The following is an 18,121-nucleotide window of genomic DNA, read 5'->3' as shown; positions in this document are numbered from 1 at the left end:
CCACCTGCTAATGGTGGCCGGGGAAACTTTGGCTCCCCGGGTGGATGGCTGAAAGGACATGAAGAGGGCCTCTGACTGCCTAAAGGGCACCGTGCGCTTCAGATAAATGCGCAAGGCTCTTCTGATGTCTAACCTGTGCCAAAATCTTTCCCTATCCCTGGAGGGCTGCGGGCAGAAGTCCGGCAAAACTATCTCTAAAGCCCTGTGGGAGAATTGACCTTGGACATGAACGCGGGATCCAGTCTAAGAATGACCCAGGTCTCCAGAAAGGTGCAGAGGTCCACTCTGCTGGAAAGAGCGTTGATCTCAGATACTCTCCTGGCTGAGGTGATGGCAACCAGGAAGACGATCTTAAGGGTAAGGAATTGTAGAGAAACCTCCCTCAAGGGTTCGAATAGTGCCTCCGTCAAAGCCTGGAGGACCGTGGGTAGGTCCCAGGTAGGGAATCGATGGGCCACTGGGGGTTTCAGTTTCGCTGCTCCCTTAAGGAAGCGCCTGAGGACTGGATGTTGGGACAAAGGTGGTGTGTCCACCACCACCCCCAGGATCGTGGAGAGAGCAGAGACCTGTCTCCTAAGCGTGCTGGGGGCCAGACCCTTCTCCAGACCTTCCTGTAGGAAGTCCAGAACCTGGGGCACAGAAGCCGAGGCTGGTACGATGTCCTTTGTTTGACACCATTCAGCGAAGGCAACCCAGGAGGCGTTGTAGATGCGAGTGGTGGACTGCCTCCTGGATGCCTCAACGGTCCTAATGACCTTTGTGGAAAATTGTGCCCCTCTCAGCTGTTCCCGCTCAAGCGCCAGACGGTCAGATGGAGCCACTCCAGATCCGGATGCTCCGGTGACCCCTGGTGTAGGGACACCTCCCCCGGGGGGATCCTCCAGTGAGGAGCTGAGGACAGCTCCACCAAGTCTGCTAGCCAGAGGCAACGTGGCCAGAAGGGAGCCACTAGAATCATCTCTGCTTCCTCTGACACCAGTCTCCTCAGAACCCCGGGAATGAGGAGAGGGGGGGGGAAGTGTAAAGAAGACCTGGTGGCCATCTGCAGCGAAGGGCGTCTGTGTCCATGGCTCCTCTGGATGGGAACCTCGATACGAAGCTCGGCAGCTGGGCATTCGCTGCGGTTGCGAAAAGATCCACCGACGGGTGCCCAAACCTCTTGCAGATCTGCAGGAAGACGCTGGAATGGAGCTGCCACTCTCCATTGTCGACCGTCTCCCTGCTGAGCCAATCCGCTTGCTGGTTCTCTGTCCCGGAGATGTGTTCCGCTCTGATGGACTGGAGATGCCTCTCTGCCCAGTTCCCTAATCGGAGGGCCTCGTTGCGAAGAGCCTTGGAGTGGATGCCCCCTTGTTTGTTCACGTGGCCGTTGGCTGCCACATTGTCCGTTAGGACCAGGACATGATGACCGGTCACTGTGGTCTTGAAGTGGCGTAGGGCCAGGTGGATGGCCCTGAGCTCCAACCAGTTTATGTTGTTGCGCAGATCTATTGGAGTCCAGCGGCTCTGGGCTATCTGGGCCTCCAGGTGTGCTCCCCAGCTGAACAGGCTCGTGTCCGTCGTGAGTACCTTCCTTGCTGGTTCCTTGAAGAGGGATCCCTTGTCTAATGCTGGGGTCAGCTACCAACGGAGCGAGAGCAGCACCTGGGGCGACACTCGAACCTTGAAGTTGGCGTCGCTTGTCCCGGCCTTCTGGTATGGAAGCAGGAACCATTGAAGCTCCCTGGTGTGTAGGCGAGCCCAAGGCACGATCCCTATACAAGAAATGAATTTCCCAAGGAGCCTGGAAAGAAGAACTACAGGGACAGAGCGTAATTTGCGAACTTCATGAATGAGCTGCACAAAGCTGTCCTTTCGATCCTGGGAAAGGAAAACCTCCCCAGACACCGAATCTATAATAGACCCTAAGTGCAGGAGCCTGGTAGATGAGACCAGGTGATTCTTCTCTAAGTTGAGAGAGAACCCTAGGGACCTGAGAGTGTTGATGATGGTCCCCAGGTCCTGCCTGGCAGTGTCTGGGGACCTGGCTAGGACGAAGATGTCATCTAGGTAACAAAAAAGTCAGACTGGGAAGGAGTGCAGGTGACCTGCAGCCGCGGCCAGCATCTTGGTAAAGGTCCTGGGAGCTGAGGCCAGCCCAAAGGACAGGGCGCTATATTGAAAGTAATTGCCCTCGTGGGAAAATCTAAGGAACCTGCGATGTTCTGGGGCGATTCTGATGTGAAGGTAGGCCTCCGTGAGGTCGATGGAGGCCAAGAAGTCGCCCTGTCAGATGCCCTCTAAGATGGATTTCAGGGAGGCCATCTTGAACCTATGGTAGACCACCCTGGAATTGAGTAGTTTAAGATCCAGGATGACTCTCCACCCCGCTGAACTCTTGGGGACCAGAAACAGGTTCGAATAGAATCCGGAAGGTAGGATTGAGGTTATAGAACCTCCGCTCATTGCCCCCCCCCCCGGATTAGGAAAAGATCCTGCCTTAACCCACTGAGATTTAAGGACCTCCAAGAACATCTCTGAAGTGGGGATCTCCTCCTTCTCTACTGGGGGTCTATGGAAGGGTCCCTTCTTGCTACTCCCGCTAATACTAGGTGTGGCAGTCACCGGCCTGGGATCTGGGGGAGTATCCAGGTCTGCTGTGGCCCTGGCCTTACGGAGTAAGGAGCTGAACAAGGAAGGGGGGGAAAGGCCAGTGATGTTGGGGGCCTCAGGAGCCTGGGCATCCTCATCCTCAGAAAACCCCACCTCCTTCAACTCCCCCTAGTCTAAATCTGAAGCTTCACTGGCAGTGGAAGGGGAGGAAGACCTGGGCTCTCTTGTAGCAGGGGCTCTGGAATGGCTCTGATGATCCCTCGGCTGGTTCCGGGAAGACCTATGCTTAGACCCCTGGGGCTGATGCTTCATCCCAGAAGCAATCCCTTGAGCTATGGCCCTGGCTAAAACCTCCTGAAAGGTATTAGGGAGCTCTGGAAGGGAGGGATGGAGCTCTGGAGGCTGTAGGAAGTCCCCTGCCTCTGGGGATTGCCGTGCCAGCCTGTGCCTTGCAGGGCTGGGAGCCCTGCACCCAAAGGGATCACCCCTAGTCTCAGATGGGTGGGCAGGCAAAAGGGGGGGGCATAAAGAACTGTGCCCTCTGCCTGAGCTCCTAGGAGAGCCAGGGGGGGCCCTGGGCCTCTACCAGCGTAGGCAGCCTGCGGGGGGAGCATGACCTGGAAGGGGATGGGCTGATGGTCGCCCTAAACCTTCTTGTGGAGGCCCTGGTAACTCTACCCCCTTAGTATGGGTCTCCTTCCTGGATGCCCTGGGGGTGCTTCTCCTGGCGGGGGATCTCCCTCTGGTGACCTGGGAAGCTCCTCTAGAGGTCCCTCGGCTGGATCCATCCCCTGGGGATCTAGGCTCAGCACCCCCGCTCCTCACCGCCTCCGCCATGCAATTTACGGTTCTGCCGATCACCCCTCCTCACTCTCTGCCGGCTCAGCTGCTTTGCGCGATGCTCTTCTAGCTCGCGCTTCCTTCCCCAGCCGTCGACCCACGGCTCGAGTGTCAGCGCGCACCGAAATCCAGGCCCCTCTGCGGATCACCGGCAGAATGGGGGCCGCTCTAGGCCTCTTCTGGCCTCCTCTGGCCTCCTGCTTCTTGAGTGCTCTCGGCGACCGTAGAAGGTACGCCGGTCATGCACTCACCCACGTGCTCAAGATGACGGGGGCAAGATGGCGACCGCTGACCTGCGGCCCAAGCTTCTCCTGTAGCTGGTGAGTGTTGGGGCGATCCCTACCGGATCCATGGTCCTCTGGAGGCCTGTGTCAGACTGCTGTAAGCCAAAAGGCCTCTCCACGCACTCTGATCGGTGCGGAGGCTCCTTCCCCTCTTACGCAACCGTCCGGCCACCTGGGGAGCGCATGCATGCTAGCAAGGCAGCAAGGCTTTCGCTAGCAGCGCTGAGCACGATCGAGGAGGAATGCAGCAATCCGACGGCTTCTTGAAGGTAAAAAACGCTAGAAGGAAAAAAATTTATACAAAAAAACCCTAGTCTTCCTAGGTGAGGGAGAGTCAGGAAAAACACTCCTTCTGGGCTGGAGACTGAGGTTAATCTGGGAGGTCAGAAGGAGGAACGGAGGTGTGGCCTCGAAGAATTACCTCAGTCTCCAGGGCAAAAGGGCTGGGTTAATACCCATGTGTTACTTCTCCCACACCTCACTTCGGAAACACAGGAAGAGAATAGGGAAAAGAGATAGGGGGTGGAATGGATAGTTCTGGAATTAGACAGTGGGAAAAGGTAGAGTTGGGAGGAAAAGTTAGATTGCATAGGCAAATAGAGGGAATAAAAGCTCCAAGGGACAAATATGGGAGGAAAATAAGATTAAAAGTTTGGAAGCGGGTAAGAGATGAAGGATAAGGGAAAATAGAGTAAAAGAATAATTGTATGAACATAGTTCAATAATGTGTATTAATACCAGAATTATACAGCTTGGATTATTATTTTAGCAGTGTGATAGATAGGATAATATTGTAATATAAATGGATATGAAGAATGGGAAAAATAGACTTTGAATGACTGTACTACTAAATATATATAAAAATATGAATAACAGTGGAACAAGGGACAATTAGGGAGATAGATGATAGATAGATAGATGATAGATAGATAGATAGATAGATAGATAGATAGATAGATAGATAGATAGATAGATAGATAGATAGATATAGAAAGAAAGAAAGAAAGAAAGATAGATAGATAGATAGATAGATAGATAGATAGATAGATAGATAGATAGATAGATAGATAGATAGACACACATACATATGTATTAATAGTAGAATTATATGGATTGAAGAACTGGAAAGAACATGAATAGAAATACTTTAAATATAAAAAGGATTGTGATTGATACTAAAACTGTATAAGGAGATCTTGGAAAAATGGAAGAATGAAAGATAGAATGCTGATTTAACTATGGAAATATGAATGACAAAATAGGTGGAAAACACATCTTTGAATACCATAGTGATATGAAAAGGGAAAAAAGTTAAAATAGGGATAGAAAATAGTCGGGAAAATAATTATTATATATTAATATGTTAAGATATACAAAAGGACAGAAAGATGGTTCAGAAAGGAAGGGTGATAATAAAAGACTTATATAAATAATATGAAACAATGGAAATGAAATGTAACATCTAGGAATAAGATTATGTTTATGTGTACTGAAATGTATGTTACCCAGTTACCACACCATTCATGCATTGATATGTAGAAAGAATATAAAAATAAAAATTTGATTGAAAAAAAAGTTTTATAGGATGTTTTTCAACCTACTTGTTTCTTCAACCTCCTGAAAAACTTTTAAGTTACTTTAAATGTTGTATATACATTATGCATTGTTTTTTTTCTGTAAAATCATCTAGTTACGAATCCTGTTTCTCTCTGTTTATTTTCATCTCCACTTGGAAAAATCATGACTTCAGTTGTAAAGGCAGTTGATGATGAAAAAGCTTTAAGATAATGATTGGATGCACACATAAAGAATTAAAGTAGTTTAACATGATGTGAAGTGCAGTTGATGTGGACTTGCAGGGGCGGTTTGGAGAACTAAGACGTCATGTAAAAACAGAGCTGATGATCACGCAAAGACCAAGTAACCAGTGAATAAATAAGTATCATGGGACCTCTCCAGAGAAGGAGAGGATGAGAGGTCACCCATATATCCTCCACACAGCTACTACCTGTGAGGAGACCACAGGACAACAGTTTTCCAGGTTGAGGACCAGGAGAAAAATGGATTAGCCAACTTGCTTGCAACCAGAGTTGAACTTTTTAAAGGGCTCTTAAGTTTGCAAACCTCACTTTCTAATCACTTTAGGATATGCCTATTAACCATTTTAAAGCCATTAAAGACCTTTAGAATAACAAGTTTGAAAAGTCTTCATTGGATTAGTTTATCTTCAAAGCTGAACAAAAAGAAATTTCCAAATTATAAGCTTAAGAATGTATTATTTTCAGACCATACAGAAGAGATACAAACAAACAAATGAACAAACAGCAGAAAGTTGAATAAGATATTGACGTTAGAACATTATAAATGGACTAGGGTTTCAGATAAATTTGGAATATGGAAACTTTTGCAATAATACTTTGGAATCTATATACTATATAATTTCTTATCTGTCTGTCTGTAACTTTTAATTGTACATTATAGGGGAACAATTTTGGAAACTGCAATGCAAGTTGTGGCTGCTTAGCATTGCTGCAATGATGTGGTTAGCTGTGGTTATGTAATTGTCATTTCCAGTGCTCCATACTAGCTTCCCACAAGGAAAGTCAATGGCTTTTTTGCCTGCCTATGATCATTCTGTTCCTCTGTTTGGAAAGAGTTTAGATAGACGAAAAATACAAGCCTATAAAATACAAAATGTTATAATAATGAAAATACCAAAGGAGAATTTTGAAGAACGGAGTCAAAAATTACTGGCCACAATATCAGCAATGTCAGTAGATATGTACTTCCATGGATAAGCTATGTCCAAAAGGACATGTTATTTAAGAAATGACAGATATAGAAAAAAGAATTTTTGACAAAATAGAGATAGCAGTCAAAATGCTGTAGATTTATAACTGATAAGTCAAGAGAATGATTTGGAAAAGGATTTCACTGGATTGGTTGATGTTTTAAAATTTAAAGAGAAATACAAGTGACAAACCAAAAAAGTGACCTGGATAATTTTTTTCGTATTAGTTTACAAAAGAGGCTTCTTAAAGCCTTGAAGAACCCTATGAAATGGGACAACTAAGAAAAGAAATCAAATCCTATGATAGTATTTTAATGAACTAAGGATTAAGACTGTTAGAAATAAAATGAAGAAATATTTAATTGGTTTATTTGATCAAGGTTAAAACAAAAGATATTGTTATTTCTGACAACCCTTTGTGGTCTTTCTGCTGGCATCAGGACTGAAAAGATGATGCTTTATGGTTTTATTTATAAATAAAGGATGGGATATGCAATGGAGAATTGTAACCTTTTAGAGAGGGTGAATAGTCACTAAATGTGTTTGTACTTGTTTTGATGAAGATTGGATAAAGATGGGAAGACTCTTCTTTATATATTCCTTTTCCCTTTATTATATTCTGTTTCTTCTGTCTTTTTTCTCATTTTCATTGCACTTTTTATCTTTTTTCTTCTCTTTAAGTTTAAATGTGTTAGATATTATTATTGTTATAATTAAAATTCTTAGCAAAACTACAGTATATCAAAAAATGAAATGCAGCTGATATGATTTCTAAGTATTACTTTTGGGAATTATATTTAAGTCCACTATAGGAAAGAAAATGCTTTTAAACCTCCTTTGGGCTTTAGTGGAAAATATTCTTATATTCTTCAAAGAATATGGATTATTTACTTTGCATTATTAATATTTAACAATTGTTTGTGTTTTATAAATCTATTTATATAGAGATTTATTAGGTAGCATGTGATAAAATAGATTGTCCTTGACTTATGATCATAATTGAACCCAAAGGTTCCTAAGCAAGATAGTTATTAAGTGAGTTTGGCCCCATTTTATGATCTTTTTTTGAAACAGTTGTTAAGTAAATCACTGCAATTGTTAAGTCAATAACAAAGCTGTTAAGTGAATCTGGCTTCCACATTGACTTTGCTTGTCATAAGGTCACAAAAGATGATCATGTGAACCAGGGATAATGCAACTGTCATAAATAAGAGCAAGTTGCCAAACATCCAAATTCCGATCACATGATCATGGGATACTGCAATGGTTGTTTGAAAAATGGTCATAAGTCACCACTTTTTTCAGTGGTGTAACTTTCAATAGTCACTAAACAAATAAGTGTATTCAAACTGCATAAAATTGGAAGAAACTCTGAAAAGTGGAAAAAGCAATGATATACTGATTAAGCTTAAATTATACTAAAATAGTTGATAGGAGTGATTGTTAACAGTTAAGTTTAAAAATGTTTAATAAAATGTTTAATAAAATAAGAACGGACCTTGTTTTTTGTTGTAAATACAAAATTATTGTTATTATTTTAAACTATATTCCTATCATATATAAACTGATATATGGACAAGAGTATTTTCTGGATCCTATTTACAATTAAAATACTTATTCTTCAACATTGAAAGGTAATAAACTAGCCCCAAGAATTAAATAGACTGGAGAATTTATATATTTGCAACTTAGAAATTAATATTAATTAAATAGATTAGGTATGGATGATTACAATGAAATAGGGCTAGTGTTACTGAATTATATAATTTTTAAACATATATTTGTGTCTGGGAATACATGCCTCTTATGTTTTTGTTTTATTTAATTTCTCCATAACTTTAGTACAGTTTATCTTTTTCCTGTTTTTTGTTTCTATTAATAAAAGTAATTTATAACTTCTGTACTTTGCATTTGCAAGTTTCTAGGCATTTTTGGTAAACATTACTATTTTTTGACTTCTGTGTTTCTTTAGTACTTCAGGGAATTTAGGTCAGAATTTAGTACTTGGTCATGCTTGTTGAGAACCTATGAGCAGATATCCACAGCATGCAGCCTTTCCTGCCAGATTTATTTGTTTGTTTGTTTGTTTGTCAAACATGTACAAAATAACAAGTATAGGTATGAACATAAACATGAACAAAGGAAGTAAATACAGATAAATGGGGACAGTAAGACAGGGATGGTAGGCACGCTGGTGTGCTTATGCACGCTGCCTTCACAGACTTCTTAAGAATGGGGTGAAGTCCACGATAGACAGTTTGAGATTGAAGCTCTGAGGGTTTGAGGCTGTAACAATCGAGTTGGGTAGAGCATTCCAGGCATTGAGCACTCTGTTGCTGAAGTCTGCAATCGAGTTTGGAGCAGTTTACCTTGAGTTTGTATTGATTGTTTGCCCGTGTATTATTGTGGTTGAAGCTGAAGAAGTCGTTGACAGGCAAAACGTTATAGCAGACAATTTTGAGTACTATGCTTAGATCAAACCACAGATGGCACAGTTCCAGATTGACCAAGCCCCAAATTTCAAGCCTGGTGGCACTGACTTTCTAGGGAGGCTAGCAGAGAAAATTGCAAATACTGATCATATGATCACAGGGCATTTGGCAACCAATCATAAATGTGAATAGGATGCTAAATTCCCTTGTAACAACCACATATATGATAGACAGAAGAGCTTTACAATCTGTAAAGCAGCCTTTCTGAGCTATCATAATTTTGAATGGTTGATAAACAACCAATTGTAAATTGAGGATTTCCTGTATTTGTTCAATAAACCTTTAAGACTTTTTAAAGGTTTGAACTAATTTGAATTTATAACATTTTTAACATATCTAATATGTATTTTGATTATATTTACAGACCCCAAGGGAGAGAGGCATCTAAAGCGCTACTCAATTTGACTCTCTTGTTATATAATATCAATCAATCAGAAAACAGCTGGAAGGGACCTTTGAAATCTTCTAGTCCACTCCCTGCTCAGGAGGAGACCCTATACCATTTCAGACACATAAATGTCCGGTCTCTTCTTAAAAACCTCCAATAATGAAGTGCCCACAAGTTCTGAAGGCAAGCTGTTCCACTGGTTAATTGTCCTCATATTAGGAAGTTTCTTCTTAATTACAGGTTGCTTCTCTCCTTGATTAATATCCATCCATTGTTTCTTGTCCTTCCATCTGCTGCTTTGGAAAATAAATTGACCCTTCCTCTTTGTGGCTGCTTCTCAAATACTGGAATACTGCTATCATGTCCCTGCTAGTCCTTCTTTTCTCTAGATTAGCCAAACCCAAATCCCACAACTGTTCTTCACATGTTTTAGTTTCCACACCTTTAATCATCTTAGTTGTTCTTCTTTGCACTTTTCCCCAAAATCTCAACATCTTTTTTGTAATGTGGTGACCAAACTGAATGCAGTATTCAGGTGTGGCTTTACTAAGGTTTTATAAAGAGGTGCTAATACTTCACATGATTTTGATTCTATGTCTCTGTTTATACAACTGAGGGTTATAGTAACTTTTTTGTCTAATACAATTTGGTTAGTCAAGGTTAACTTTAGAACTGGATGATTAGGAAAGCCTATTTTATCTAGTTCATTTTACAATAAAAGTGTCAATTTCTGAAAATATTAGTAAATGCCTTCATATAATACTATCAACACAATACAGTCTTCACTTTAAAAAATAAGAACATCGAAACATATGGTTCTAAAACCTTGTTATACTAACCTGTAACAACAGATGTATGTTCATCTCCACATGATATGTGTAAAGGCTTGTCATTTTTAAACCAAAACTTGCTAGGTACATTTTCTGCAAATTTGCTTTTCCCAAATGTGAATATAGCACCTGATTCTAAAAAGAAAATACTTAAATATTAGTCTGAAATCAATTATATATATTTCTACTAACAACTAATTTTGCCACTTAATCTCAAAATAGTGGCACTGTATACATTTCTTTTTCAAAGTCTTAATTTTGCCCTTATAGATAGAGACATTTATTCCATAATTAACTATTACTTATACCCCAATAACTATCAAATGGTATCACATAAAGTACTGGCTGGTTGATGTATGTTTCCCCTTTACATTTAGCATACAAGTAGGATGAAAATACAATATAACTGATCATTAAAGTTGCCATACACAAAACAGCACTGAACGAAGTGGCCTGTTTTTCCTTAGTCTTTTACAGAGATGCATTCTCCCTACCAATATCTTCTACCTCTTTTATACCTCTTCTATTGGCGGTATAAAAAATTACTGGTTCATTATTTAATAAGGATACAATAGAAACATAACCAGAGGATGCTGTGCTCACACTAAGAAGTATAGTAACTTCCCAAAATTTCCAGAGCACACCAAATTAATTCTTCAAAAAAGAAGAAAAAGGTAAGAGTATCCTATTGTATTCACAACCCTTTTCTACATTATTTTCAACACATATATTACAAAGTACATACAGTATGTATCCTGTAGTTCAACAGTCATGAAAGGCCTTATGCTAGAACTTCTCCAAATTTTTAGAAAGAAGCAAATCAAATTGCCTTACAACAATTCTAACTAAAAACTTGAAGCCTCAAGCCCTCCTTCATCCGTTCAGTTATATATTCCGCAAAGTCAGCAACCTATGAAAATTAAGGTTATTTAAGGTAGAGTGCAGGCTAAACTTTATGCTTTTACTCCGCAAGCTGAAAAAGGAGATATACTCAGAAGACCGAGAACGGTTCCCATATTGTAAGAAGACAAAAGCCATGACTGAAATGCACCCCGCCTCCGCCCTTTGCAGCGGCGGGCTCACGAACTAAAACCTTCAAGGGCGCCTTCCGAGGAAATGAGGTCCCATTACAACAGGGCTGAGCAGCAAGCAGAGGAACAACGGGAGCGGAGAAGAGATTAGCAAGCGATGAGGCACCCGCGCTGGCTTGCTCGGCAAAGCCCGCAGACGGGGCCAGAAACGAAAGGGGGCTGCCGGCACCAATCAGCTAACTTCCCGAGGTGAGGATAGGACTCACCAGGTACCTGCTCCTCATCTTCCCCCATGACGGGCAGGAGGGGGGAGGGGGCGGGGGCGGGCTGGTAGATGGATCCGCAAGCCGCCCCGAGCCCGGAAGTAAACAAATCTTCTGCCATTAGCAACGAAGGCCGGCTCTACCATAGAGTAGTAGTAAGGCTGCATAGAGCGTAAGTGATGGACCATCCTCCCGTTGGCCTCCTTGTCGCGTCCCCCCCCCCCGACGCAATTAATAAGGTTCAAGCTGCAGTTTAAATGTATCAGAAGCCGAGCTTCCTAAGTCAGTAAATAAACTCCTCCATAAACATTACTCAAGAGACAAGAGGCTCCGTTGTGCAAGTTCAAATACATGCCTGTAAATTAGTATGGCTAGTGGTGCAGTTAGGTAAATCTAGTTTCTGAACAAGCAGAATTGAGCATATTAGATTGAGGTACACATATTTACTTCAGGCTGGCATGAGACCGCTGTAAAATTATCTCCTCCCCTGTATATGAAGGATCAGATGATGGAATGTATGTACAGATGAGGCCCTGGGAATCAGAGGAAGGGTCATATGTGGAGATAGGAGCCAGGTGTGGATATAATGGACATGAGTGAGGAATATGAATTCTGATAAAACATCTTTTTGCCTTAAAACACAATTAAGCAGCTTTGCTCCTTCCTGTCTCTCTCTGAGGAGGGGGTTGAGAGGGGCGGTTGCCTTGAGACTAAACTGTTCTTATATAAATATCGCTGCAGAAGGGGGGTTGTGGGGGAGTGGAGGTGTTGCCTTAGACAAAGAATTAAATACTGCTTTTCTCATGTTAAAAGAAATGTCCTGGGTTCGGCTCCAAGTGGGGAAAAAGACACTGGAGACATGGAGACTGCTTGGAAAGATGGTTTATTGGTGGACAAGATCCCATGGCTTGAGTCCTGAACAAAAAAGGTGATTCCATGCTTCAATGTTGGTGGAGAAAAGAGAAGGACTGAGATGCTGAGTCCCTGGTTTTATGCCCTCTCTGGCCTTTGATCTTGAGCTTGTATTCTGATTGGTTGTCAGACTCCCATGGGGCCATGCAGGGGCAACTCTCTAGGCTGCATTTTGAATCCAGGTTTAGTTGAGTTCTCAGATGCCCTGTGGTGAGTTGGGTAAAGGGTCAGTACTAGCATGCCTTAATCCCATTTCCCTGGAACTGAAGGGGAGAACTCTTTATTATGTAAAGGGATGGCTTGGCCTTCTTAGTGGCCCATTGACAAAGTGGGTGGAGGCAGGAAGCTATAGGGAGCTATTCTCAATTTAAAACATGTTTCTTCCTTTTCACATCCAGAGAAATATAATATTCTGCCTTTTCAATATTTCCTAGGATATTTCATTTTTCTGGGAGAGGGCTTGGTGATAACTTTCCACACTCAAAAATACGAAGGGGGTGAGGCTGCACAGTCTTAGCTAGCACTTTACCTATTAGAAAACCAATAGCCAAGATATTAGAAACAAGAATAGCTTGCTTATAAGCAAAAAAAACCAAAACCACATAGTTGACAAATGAAACTAGAACACTTTGCAAGATACCCATGACCTGGAGTAAAACACAGGTGATGAGACATTTAGCTATTTAACATAGCAAGCGTAAAGATTTAGGGGACTGTAATCCAAATAACCAATCATCTGTTATGCATGCATTATTAGTGTGTTGAAAGAAATGTCCTTCTGGGTTCATCTCCAAGTGGGGAAAAAGACACTGGAGACATGGAGGCTGCTTGGAAAGATGATTTAATGGTGGACAGGATCACATGGCTTGAGTCCTAAACAGAAAAGGTGATCACATGCTTCAGTGTTGGGAGAAGAAGAGAGAGCTAAGAAGGGGTTTACAGGTTTTTTAATAATCTGTTCAGACCCACCTGTTTCCTGTTTTTGTGTAAGATATGTATTCTGTTTGGTTGTCAGACTCCCAAAGGGCCATGCAGGGGCAACTCTCTAGGCTGTATTTTGAATCCAGGTTTGGTTGAGTTCTCAGATGCCATGTGGTGAGTGGGTAAAGGCTAATCATGCCTTAATCCCATCAACCTGGAGCTGAAGGGGAGAATTGTGTTATGTTTGTCATGTTTATTAGTCTTGTATGCCGCCCACTCCCGGAGGGGAAAGGGAATAAATAAGACAAACAACAATTTAAAATACAACAACATTCATAGTTACCGTGGGGCTGGATACTTCAACAGCCCCCGGCCTGTGGAAGCAGCCAGGACTTAGTGGCTTTACGGAAGGCCTGGAGGGTCGTAAGGGTTCGGATCTCCACGGGGAGCTCGTTACAGAGGGCCGGAGCTGCAACAGAGAAGGCTCTCCCCCGGGGGGGGGGTCGCCAGCCGAGATTGGCTGGCAGATGGGATCCGGAGAAGGCCTAGTCTGTGCGATCGAATCGGTCTTTGGGAGGTAATTGGCACTCATTATTATGTAAAGAGATTGGTTTGGGCATCTTAATGGCCCATTGACAAAGGGCGTGAGCAGGAAGCTGCAGGGAGCTACTTTGTCTTTAAAACATGTTTCTCCTTTTCACATGCAGGGAAATATAATATTCTGCCTTTTCAATATTTCCTAGGATATTTCATTTTTCTAGGAGAGACATGGGTTTTAACTTCCTACAAGGGAAAGGGCAAAGGGTTGGATGGGACCACCCTCTGACTATAAGAATTGCTATAAAACTGTAATCAGCGCCCAGGTACCTTTCCAAGGTCCCTATATCTTAGTACCAAAATAAAAGTATAATTCTGTATCATACCTTGTGTTCAGTGATTTATCGCCTTCAACACCAAGCCAGAGCCCAGTTTTGGGGACAACATATAATTGCACCCCCTCATTCTTTCTTCTTCTAAAAGAGAATTTGTCAACTAGACAGATTCTTTGGGTATTAAAAGTTTATTTACCATGTGGAATGGGAAAAAGGAATGATTACCCTTAAGATTAGTTGTTCTGTTTGCTTCACCTAACTAAAACAAATAGGATATTGGTATCAATACCCCCTGTGGGGAGGTAAATGAGTAATGAATGTCATGTCTCTGTTTTGGGAGATTGTGTACGAGGCCTACATGACACAGGAAAGGGGTCTACGTGACAGAGGAAGGCCAGGTATTTGGGGATGATCGATAAGCTGGCTAAGAGTATAAAAGACTGTAAACAACTGCCTTTCGGGGTTCAGATTTTTGCTTGACCAACTGCTGAACCTTTGTGCAAATAAACCTCTCCCTCTGACAAAGAGCTGGTTTTGTCTCATTTTCTGCTACACTTCCATTTGTAATATTTTCTGTAAAATCTTGCTTTTGCCAAACAGACACTATTGTCTCCTCCGTCCTAAATTAGTTCCTATTTCCAAAATCCATGCAGTAAGATATTGCATCCTTGTCAGGGAAGAAACAATGCCTCAATCAATAAACTACCAAGGAAGAAATCACATTTCAACCAAGACTGGCCAGGCAAGGAACTATATAAACAAGCCTCAAAACCAGTCTGCCTTTCTTGATAATGAAACATCTGCAGGAAAAGCAACCAAGCTCAGAGAATCCCAAGGACCCAACAGGTTTGAGGGGCCAATTCCATTCATCTATGCCAGTGTTTCTCAACCTTGGCGAAACCCCCAGAATCCAGCTATTCTGGGAGTTGAAGTCTACAGGACTTCAACTTGCCAAGGTTGAGAAACACTGATCTATACAATGGTCTAGAAGAATTCCACTGTAGATTCTTATTCTAAGGTTCAGATACATTAAATAAACAACATTCCATATTGTAGCATCTTAAACAATCACTGTAAGTCTGTGATTATTATTACAGTAAGTCTAGTCTGTGAAAGTTAATGTCAAAAATGTCAAAAAAATAAATGTTATTTATTTGCTTAAAACATTAAACTCAAATGTCACCATTTTTAAACTTCCCAGGAATGTAGCCCAAATACCATTTTAAGGGATAGATATATTAGTGAAAACTTTTTTAAAAAAAAACAAAACATTACAATAAAGCATCTATTTTATTTGGAGTTTTTATACAACGCTGTGCTTCCATCCTACTTTCCACATACTACGAGGGATTCTGTAAAAATTGAGACTAGGAATTATTTAAAATATAAAATCCTTATAAACTAACAGATAGCTTTACAGCCAGAAATACAGGTAGTCCTCAGCTTACAACCACAATTGAACCCAAATTTCTGTTGTTAAGTGAAACATTAGTTAAGTGAGTTTTGCCCCATTTTACGAGCTTTATTGCCAAAGTGGTTAAGTGAATCACTGCAGTTGATAAGTTAGTAACCTGGTTAAGTGAATCTGGCTTCCCCATTGACTTTGCTTGTCAGAAGATTACAAAAGGGGATCACAGGGGGTGACCTTGGGACACAGCAATAGTTATAAATATGAACCAACTGCCAACCATCTGAATTTTGATCACATAATTATGGGGATGCTGCAATATTCAATCCTGGATATTATGGATTGAATATTGTTAATAATTGGTGTTATTAGTAATCCCACACTTGGAATATTGAAGTTATGGTGCACTAATGAGTGATTTTTAAAATATTGAATGATAACATTTAGTAAGGGATAACGATCACAGGGTGCAGAGAAATATTAGTTATGTTTCAATGAATTAATTGGAAAATGTAAAAGGAATATGAAATGAGATTAGTATTATTGAAGTTGGAAGATTAGAACTCCATATACTATTTGTATTATTATGTGGTTAATGTTTGGTGAGATTCACAGTCTTTGGGGCTGGTTGGTAGCTCAACAGCTCGAGTCCTAACCAAGGACCTAGGAACTATTAAGGTAACGTCGGAGGATAAAAGCTTTTCGAAGTAGGATGGTTTTTTGTAGAATCAGAATGTTCAAGTCCGGTAAATTTAGAATATCCAAATAGTAAGGTAGCCCTTTAGGTGTTGCTACAAGGGATTCCAATTACAATTGGGACAACACACGATTTCTTTTTCCACAGTCGCCCAACCTCAATTTGCAAGTCCTGGTATTTTGTGATTTTTTTCTTGCTGTTTATCTTCAATTCGTGCATCATCAGGTATTGCAATGTCAATGAACCATACTTTTTTCTTTTCAATTATTATGTCAGGTGTGTTGTGGGCCAAGTGCCTGTCAGTCTGAATTCTGAAGTCCCACAAGATCTTGACTTTCTCATTCTCTAAAACCTTTTGAACCTGATATTCCCAGTGGTTTTTGCTGTACTCAAATCCAAACTTTTGGCACAATTTCCAGTGAATGGTCTTAAAACACGCTCAGGGCGTTGTAGGTAGTCAGTTTGTGAAATTTTGCTGCACCCACTGATCAAGTGGTCGGGTCTCATCTTTCTCATTACAGAGGCGACATTTGCTGTTGGTGGTAACATGTTGAATTTTTGCCTTCATGCAGTTTGTGGCTAAGGCTTGTTCTTGAGCTGCCAAAATAAAGCCTTCTGTTTTTTTTTTCAGTGCTCCTGATCTTAACCAGTTCCAAGTTAGCTTTTGGTCAGCTTTGCCTTCAATACTTTTCAAGTATTGGCTATGCATAGCTTTGTTTTTCCAATTTTCAGCTCGCTTCTCAATTACTTCTTTCTTATATTCAGCTTTTGACTTAGCTGACCTCCTTTATTTACTTCCTTAATCATTGGTTCTTCACTTTTGTGGATGTAATCATTCAAGCTGTGTTTTTCTTCTTCCACAGTCTGTTTTACTTGAAGGATTCTTCGACCACCCTCTGCTATTGGTAGATATAATCGGTCAACATCACTCTTAGGGTGCAAAGCATGATTCATTGTCATAAGCTTCCTTTTTCTGTCCAAATTGTCCAACTCCATCTGGGTCCAGTCAATTATTCCTGCAGAGTATCGAATTACAGGTATAGCCGAGGTATTTATGGCTTTAATGATGTTTCCTCCACTCAATTTGGACTTTAATATCTTGCGAATTCGTCGAATGTACTTGGCTGAAGTTAATTCCTTGACTTTATTATGCATGAAGTCAGAGGCCTCTAAAATCCCCAAACACTTGTAGCCTTCTTCTGGTTTTACTGCCTTTATCATTTCTTCATTCTCAAGTTCTATTCCATCATCATCTATGACCTTGCCTGCTTTGGTTGCCATTGTTGCACATTTGTTAATTCCAAACTGCATACCAATGTCTTGGCTAAATTCTTTTCTGCTTTCAATTAATAAATCCAGTTCAGCTTTTGTTTTACCAAACAGCTTCAAATCATCCATGTACACCAAGTGCGAAATTTTCAGTCCTTTCTTTGCAAGTTCGTATCCATAGTTCATCTTTTTCAAAATGATTGTCAGTGGTAACATTGAGATTATTATTATCGCAACAACAGAATTGTATCACAGCGGCCAGTTGTTTCGCCAGATTTGGCATTGATTACTAGTCGGGCCCCACCCAGGGCCCTAGGACGTTGTAATAAACGTTTTTTCATAATATGCGTGCAGATCCAAGCAGTGCGACTTTTTGCATTTGACTGATGGTGATTTTGTCAATTTTTAACTGTTTTAAATGTAATTCCAGTGCTTTTGGAATAGCACCCAGTGCGCCGATTACCACTGGAATTACCACTGCTGGTTTGTGCCATAATCATTGATTTTCAATTTTTAAGTCCTGGTATTTCA

General features: G+C 41.4%; 2 protein-coding genes across 7 annotated transcripts in view; one reads left to right on the top strand and one right to left on the bottom strand.

Moving 5' to 3' along the window:
* The window catches only part of RPGR (retinitis pigmentosa GTPase regulator), a 114,188-nt gene extending 102,614 nt beyond the window's left edge, over positions 1-11,574 (bottom strand). For 3 of the 5 annotated variants that reach the window (XM_087721783.1, XM_087721787.1, XM_087721785.1), the window contains exons 1-2: positions 11,515-11,574; positions 10,227-10,352 (exon numbers count right to left, since the gene is read on the bottom strand). In XM_087721783.1, the coding sequence (XP_087577909.1) occupies positions 10,227-10,352; positions 11,515-11,542 (154 nt within the window). In that variant the 5' untranslated portion in view covers positions 11,543-11,574. Of the gene's footprint in view, positions 1-10,226; positions 10,353-11,310; positions 11,362-11,514 lie in introns of those variants that run through there. The other 2 variants (XM_087721786.1, XM_087721788.1) reach the window with 2 other exon arrangements.
* Positions 11,367-18,121, top strand: part of OTC (ornithine transcarbamylase) — a 110,030-nt gene continuing 103,275 nt past the window's right edge. Inside the window, exon 1 of one of the 2 annotated variants that reach the window (XM_087721789.1) lies at positions 11,367-11,497. In XM_087721789.1, the coding sequence (XP_087577915.1) occupies positions 11,406-11,497 (92 nt within the window). In that variant the 5' untranslated portion in view covers positions 11,367-11,405. The remainder of the gene's footprint in view (positions 11,498-18,121) is intronic. The other variant, XM_087721790.1, reaches the window with a different exon arrangement.

This window comes from Thamnophis sirtalis, unplaced genomic scaffold, assembly GCF_051295495.1.
Source record: "Thamnophis sirtalis isolate CommonGarterSnake01/CBP01778 unplaced genomic scaffold, rThaSir2_p1.2 scaffold_8, whole genome shotgun sequence".
In the NCBI taxonomy this organism is placed as follows: Eukaryota; Metazoa; Chordata; class Lepidosauria; order Squamata; family Natricidae; genus Thamnophis; species Thamnophis sirtalis.
This window is presented reverse-complemented; position numbering and strand designations above follow the sequence as displayed.